The sequence below is a fragment of the Hyla sarda genome, chromosome 7, assembly GCF_029499605.1.
Source record: "Hyla sarda isolate aHylSar1 chromosome 7, aHylSar1.hap1, whole genome shotgun sequence".
Taxonomy (NCBI): domain Eukaryota; kingdom Metazoa; phylum Chordata; class Amphibia; order Anura; family Hylidae; genus Hyla; species Hyla sarda.
The window spans coordinates 60,918,656-60,925,826 of record NC_079195.1 but is presented as its reverse complement, the minus strand read 5'-3'; the positions used below and the strand labels follow the sequence as shown (position 1 = coordinate 60,925,826).

Genomic DNA, 7,171 nt, shown 5'->3' with positions numbered 1-7,171 from the left:
TCCACCAGCAAAATGTCGTGGGCGTCGCCAAATACTTCAGTGCTAGGACCTTGCGGACGTTGCTGTCCCTATAGACAGCAATGCAGTACTGTCAAAATTCCGTCCAAAGAATGATAATGTTCATTCTTTGAACAGATGTACTTTCCGCCAGCGGAATTTCACTGTGGCAATTCCAAAGTCGGAAGAGAGCAGCTGAATTCCATGGAAAACAAGCAAGTGGGTGGAATGTACGCAGTGTGAACTTCACATGTGCGTATTTTCCTACTGATTTTCTACAGCATATTTTCTGCTGGCAAATCAGTGACAAAATGTACAGCAAATAACCTGCAACAAAATAGCTTCAGCAAAATACACATGTATGAACGTATGAACTTAAAGGCATACTCTGGTGGAAAACATTTTTTTTTTTTATCAACTGGTGCCAGAAAGTTAAGCAGATTTGTAAATTACTTCTATTAAAAAATCTTTACCCTTCCAGTACTTATTAGCAGCTGTATGCCACAGAGGAAATTCTTTTCTTTTTGAATTTCTTTTTTGTCTTGTCCACAGTGCTCTCTGTTGACACCTGATGCCCGTATCAGGAACTGTCCAGAGCAGGAGAAAATCCCCATAACAAACCTATCCTGCTATGGACAGTTCCTGATACGGGCATCAGGTGTCAACAGAGAGCACTGTGGGCAAGACAAGAAAGAAATTAAAATAGAAAAGAATTTCCTCTGTAGCATACAGCTGCTAATAAGTACTGAAAGCATTAAGATTTTTAAATAGAAGTAATTTACAAATCTGTTTAACTTTCTGGCACCAGTTCATTTAAAAAAATATGTTTTCCACCGGAGTACCCCTTGGTCCTATCACCAATGGTTTTGGTGGCGCCCAAATTAATTTCTACAGTGTAAAGGAGCCATTAAGGGTATTTCCATATCAAAAAGTGATTGCATATGCTAGGTTATACAGTATAATATGCAGAAAACTACAACACAGACCCATTCAAGTAAATAAAACGACATACACAGTCCCCTGCACAGCTGGGCTCATAGCATTTTTCTGCAGGGATACATACCCATCAGAAAGTTACGGCATATCCTACCGATATGATACCACTTTCCAATATGGGAAACCATTTTAACCACACCTCACACCGATACAAAAATTACTCCACTTTTTTCGATTTGTACAGTATGACAAAAAAATAAATATTCCTTTCATTCCATTTACATAGCATTTCATTAGCTTTTTTTTTTTGGCCCAAATAAGAGTATTCTACCGCAGTGCTTTAAAAATACAAATAATACACCCAGTAAATTACATTTACTATAATAAAGCACAATGGAAAAGAGACTCTAGAGTAGTTGTCTATGTGATGTGGATTCTCAACCTGGAAGCAATATGAATGACAATGGAATCCTTTCCCGCATTTGACAACTCGGCCATCTCGACTCTTCTTTTTTTTACAGGTATCGATTTCAGTTTGATTGTTTTCTCCACTGGAAATGGCATTAATGGTCCCATTCATGTCAATATCATCATCTTCTTCAAGATCCTGTTAGTAAAATGGATATATTACACGTTATAAGTAACATTGGAAGTATTAATACTAAAGGGGTTTTCCTGTCTGCTCAGGACTAGACCATTGATGTGATGAGAGGAGGAGCTCATATTACTGCTCACTGTTTGTTTTTTAAGGCAGCAGGAAGCCTTTCTCAGATAAAACAGCAAGGAGACTGTTCTGATGGAACCCACTGACTGAGAAAGGCTTCCTGCTGCCTTAAATGGGTTATCCAGGAAAAAACTTTTTTTTATATATCAACTGGCTCCAGAAAGTTAAACAGATTTGTAAATGACTTCTATTAAAAAATCTTAATCCTTTCAGTACTGATGAGCTTCTGAAGTTAAGGTTGTTCTTTTCTGTCTAAGTTCTCTCTGATGACACGTGTCTCGGGAAGCGCCCAGTTTAGAAGCAAATCCCCATAGCAAACTTCTTCTAAACTGGGTGGTTCCCGAGACACGTGTCATCAGAGAGCACTTAGACAGAAAAGAACAACCTTAGCTTCAGAAGCTCAAAAGTACTGAAAGGATTAAGATTTTTTAATAGAAGTAATTTACAAATCTGTTTAACTTTCTGGAGCCAGTTGATATATAAAAAAAAGTTTTTTCCTGGATAACCACTTTAAAATCTAATAAGCAGAAATATGAGCCCCCTCCTGATGTCATTGGTCTAGTCCTGAGTAAACAGGCAAGTGGGGAGGATGGAAAGAACAGACTACTGTGCACTACAACATTTTATTAGTTGCTTTATTGTACATTTTGACACCATACACAGTTTGTTTCATTTGATGAAGAACCACTTTTAAAGGCATTTTTCTGGCTAAAGATTTCTTGAAACTCCATAGACTTATAATGAAGCCTGTCTCCTACAACGAGTCGGAGTGAAGGAGTGAAGAGACGCACCTAGTGGTCATTTAGACGCACCTAGTTTGTGCTGTTATTAGTGTCAGAAAGCAATAGCATCCTAACACAATGGAACCTACCAGTAATGCTATAAGAGACTAAATGTATGTCATCCATAGGGATCAGTGTATATACAAAGATTATTGTGTGAATACAAAACTTAATATTTATACATAAACATAGAAAATCCTTAACTGTTCAATTAACCTGCAATTTTATTTTATTTTTTATTACTCATTTACTGTATACTGTTATTTTTCTTTTTTTAAAGTTATAGCTATAAAATGTCCTTTCAAGAACCATAAGGCAGAAATATTTCAGTGTGAAATTGGCATAAGAAATATCTAAAGAATAAGACAATAAAGAACATCCCATCCCAGTAAGAAGCCGATCTTTACTCCTATTCCTGGCTATATTAATTAAGATTATAACACCTATTGAAAGTGAGAGAAGCATAAAATGAACCTAATGGGCAGTAGGGTGGAAACTTAGTTCTTTGCAGCTTAGTGGCATATTAGCTCAAACTTAACAGTGACAGGAAAAATCATGTTCTAAGTTTTTTTTTTCTTTAGTTTTTTTCCTTTTGTTTATTTGTTGTTCTTTTTTGTCGCTTAGCTCTGTATACCGTAAATGACAAAACTTATGCTAAAGAAAAACTTTTCTAAGACTTGTCTTAGTATACATTTGTATTCCCCATGAAATCATAATTCTGTCAAATAAAATGTCTTACAGCTTTGTGCTATAACGTCTCTCTGTTATTCTTGTATGCCTAAATAGCAAACTAAACTGGGTGTTAGCAATTTGGGGGGGGGGTCCCTACACTGTCTGAGACTATCCAATCAAAGCTGATATTGTTAGACAGTGAAGGGACATGCCCCCAACTGGGAACACCCAGTAGGCCATTTAGTCACATGTTAACAAGAATAACAGAGAAACAGCACAACACAGAGTTATGGGAATTGACATTTCATGAGAAAGTATTTACTACATCAGGAGAAGCCACAAGTCATCTTTAACCCCTTAAGGACCCAGCCATTTTACACCTTAGGACCCGGCCCTTTTTTGCACATCTGACCACTGTCATTTTAAACAGTAATAACTCTGGAATGCTTTTAGTTATCATTCTGATTCCGAGATTGTTTTTTCATGACATATTCTACTTTAACATAGTGGTAAAATTTTTTGGTAACTTGCATCCTTTCTTGGTGAAAAATCCCAAAATTTGATGAAAAATTTGAAAATTTTGCATTTTTCTAACTTTGAAGCTCTCTGCTTGTAATGAAAATGGATATTCCAAATATTATTTTATTTTATTCACATATACAATATGTCTACTTTATATTTGCATCATAAAATTGACGAGTTTTTACTTTTGGAAGACATCAGAGGGCTTCAAAGTTCAGCAGCAATTTTCCAATTTTTCACAAAATTTCCAAAATCACAATTTTTCGTGGACCAGTTCAGGTTTGAAGTGGATTTGAAGGGTCTTCATCTTAGAAATACCCCACAAATGACCCAATTATGAAAACTGCACCCCCTAAAGTATTCAAAATGACATTCAGTCAGCATTTTAACCCTTTAGGTGTTTCACATTAATAGCAGCAAAGTGAAGGAGAAAATTCACAATCTTCATTTTTTACACTCGCATGTTCTTGTAGACCCACTTTTTGAATTTTTACAAGGGGTAAAAGGAGAAAATGTATACTTATATTTGTAACCCAATTTCTCTCGAGTAAGCACATACCTCATATGTCTATGTAAAGTGTTCGGCGGGCACAGTAGAGGGCTCAGAAGGGAAGGAGCGACAAGGGGATTTTGGAGCGCACGTTTTTCTGAAATGGTTTTTGGGGGGCATGTTGCATTTAGGAAGCCCCTATGGTGCCAGAACAGGAAAAAAAAACACATGGCATACCATTTTGGAAAATATACCCCATGAGGAACGTAACAAGGAATAAAGTGAGCCTTAATACCCCACAGGTGTTTCACGACTTTTGCATATGTAAAATAATTTTAAAAAAATTCCAATAAAATGTGTGTTATCCCCCAAATTTCACATTTTTGCAAGGGTTAATAGCCGAAAATACTCCCAAAAATTTGTAACCCATCTCTTCTGAGTATGGAGGTACCCCATAAGTTGACATGAAGTGCACTATGGGCGAACTACAATGCTCAGAAGAGAAGGAGTCATATTTGGCTTTTTGAGAGCAAATTTTGCTCGGGGGCATGTCGCATTTAGGAAGCACCTATGGTGCCAGGACAGCAAAAAAATACCCACATGCCATACCATTTTGGAAACTAGACCCCTTGAGGAACGTAACAAGGAATAAAGTGAGCCTTAATACCCCACAGGGGTTTCACGACTTTTGCATACGTGAAGAAAAAAAAAATTCACTAAAATGTGTGTTTCCCCCCCAAATTTCACATTTTCGCAAGGGTTAATAGCAGAAAAAAGCCCCCAAAATTTGTAACCCCATCTCTTCCGAGTATGGAGGTACCCCATAAGTTGACCTGAAGCGCACTACGGGCGAACTACAATGCTCAGAAGAGAAGGAGTCATATTTGGCTTTTTGAGAGCAAATTTTGCTCGGGGGGCTTGTCGCATTAAGGAAGCCCCAATGGTGCCAGAACAGCAAAATAACCCCCACATGGTATACCATTTTGGAAACTAGACCCCTTGAGGAACGTAACAAGGGGTACAGTGAGCATTTACCCCCCAACTGGTGTCTGTCAGATCTTTGGAACAGTGGGCTGTACAAAATTTTTAATTTGCGCAGCCCACTGTTCCAAAGATCTGTCAGACACCAGTGGGGTGTAAAGTCTCACTGCACCCCCATTACATTCCGTGAGGGGTGTAGTTTCCAAAATGGGGTCACATGTGTTTTATTTTTTTTTGCGTTTGTCAAAACCGCTGTAACAATCAGCCACCCCTGTGCAAATCACCTCAAATGTACATGGTGCACTCTCCCTTCTGAGCCTTGTTGTACGCCCCCAGAGCACTTTGCGCCCACATATGGGGTATCTCCGTAGTCGGGAGAAGTTGCATTACAAATTTTGGGGGGCTTTTTTCCCTTTTACCTCTTGTCAAAATGAAAAGTATAGGGCAACACCAGCATGTTAGTGTAAAAAATTTATTTTTTTACACTAACATGCTGTTGTAGACCCCAACTTCACCTTTTCTTAAGGGGTGAAAGGAGAAAAAGCCCCCCAAAATTTGTAAGGCAATTTCTCCCGAGTACGGCGATACCCCATATGTGACCCTAAACTGTTGCCTTGAAATACGACAGGGCTCCGAAGTGAGAGCGCCATGCGCATTTGAGGCCTGAATTAGGGATTTGCATAGGAGTGGACATAGGGGTATTCTACGCCAGTGATTCCCAAACAGGGTGCCTCCAGCTGTTGCAAAACTCCCAGCATGCTTGGACAGTCAACGGCTGTCCGGCAATACTGGGAGTTGTTGTTTTGCAACAGCTGGAGGCTCCATTTTGAAAACAGCGGCGTACCAGACGTTTTTCATTTTTATTGGGGAAGGGAGTGGGGCTGTGTAGGGGTATGTGTATATGTAGTGTTTTTTACTTTTTATTTTATTTTGTGTTAGTGTAGTGTAGTGTTTTTAGGGTACAGTCGCACAGGCAGGGGGGGGTTACAGCGATTTTCCCGCTGCGAGTTTGAGCTGCCGCGCAAAATTTGCTGCATCGCAAACTTGCAGCCTGATACTCACTGTAAGCCCCCTGCCCATGTGAATGTACCCTGTACATTCACAAGGGGGGACCTCCAGCTGTTGCAAAACTACAACTCCCAGCATGCACAGTCTATCAGTGCATGCTGGTAGTTATAGTTTTGGAACAGCTGGAGGCACACGGGTTGGGAAACACTGAGTTAGGAAACAGACAATATTTCCCAACCAGTGTGCCTCCTGTTGTTGCAAAACCACAACTCCCAAACATTCTCAGGCATGCTGGGAGTAGTAGTTCGGCAACATCTTTAGAGCCAGATGTTGCCGAACTACAACTCCCAGCATGCTTGGAGTTGTAGTTTGCAACATCTGGAGGACTACAGTTTGCAGACCACTAATACAGTGGTTCCCAATCTGTGCCCTTCCAGATGTTGCAAAACTACAACTCCAAGTATGCCAAAACTGTCCAGGCATGCTGGGAGTTGTAGTTCTGCAACATCTGAAGGGCCAGATCTTACAGAACTACAACTCCCAGCATGCCTGGACAGTAAGGGCATGCGTGTAGTTTTGCAACATCTGGAAGGGCACAGTGGTCTCCAAACTGTGGACCTCCAGATGTTGCAAAACTGCAACTCCCAGCATGCCCAGATGCCAAGGGCTGTCTGGGCATGCTGGGAGTTGTAGTATATAGGGTCCCAATACAGCAATGCACGTCACTTTACGGCGACGTGCATTGCTGTAAAGGGCCCGACCGCGGCTGAAGATCTACTCACCTGCCGCCGCCATCTTCCTCGCCGGGATCCGGGTCTTCAGGGACGACGTAAGTACCGGGGCCGGTCCCCAGCACTCCCCCGTCCCCTGCCGCGTCCTCCGGTCTTCCTCCCGTCCTCTCCGGACTTCCAGGGGCCGGGCAGGACGGGAGGAAGTAACCGCCCCCCCTGCGATTGGTCGGTTAACTAACCGAAGAATCGCAGGGGATCGGAGGAGGTGGCAGGCTTGCCACCTCGCTCCTATGCTTTAGCATGGTCCTGGCTGTCTGTGACAGCCGGG

The 7,171-nt window shown here is 41.0% G+C and overlaps 1 protein-coding gene across 1 annotated transcript in view; it reads right to left on the bottom strand.

Annotated features, from left to right (window-relative positions):
* Positions 1–971: 971 nt before the first annotated feature.
* LOC130281748 (gamma-aminobutyric acid receptor subunit pi-like) overlaps positions 972–7,171 on the bottom strand; it is a 153,635-nt gene continuing 147,435 nt past the window's right edge. Inside the window, exon 10 of the mRNA XM_056529334.1 lies at positions 972–1,540. Coding sequence (XP_056385309.1) covers positions 1,274–1,540 — 267 coding nt within the window. The 3' untranslated portion in view covers positions 972–1,273. The remainder of the gene's footprint in view (positions 1,541–7,171) is intronic.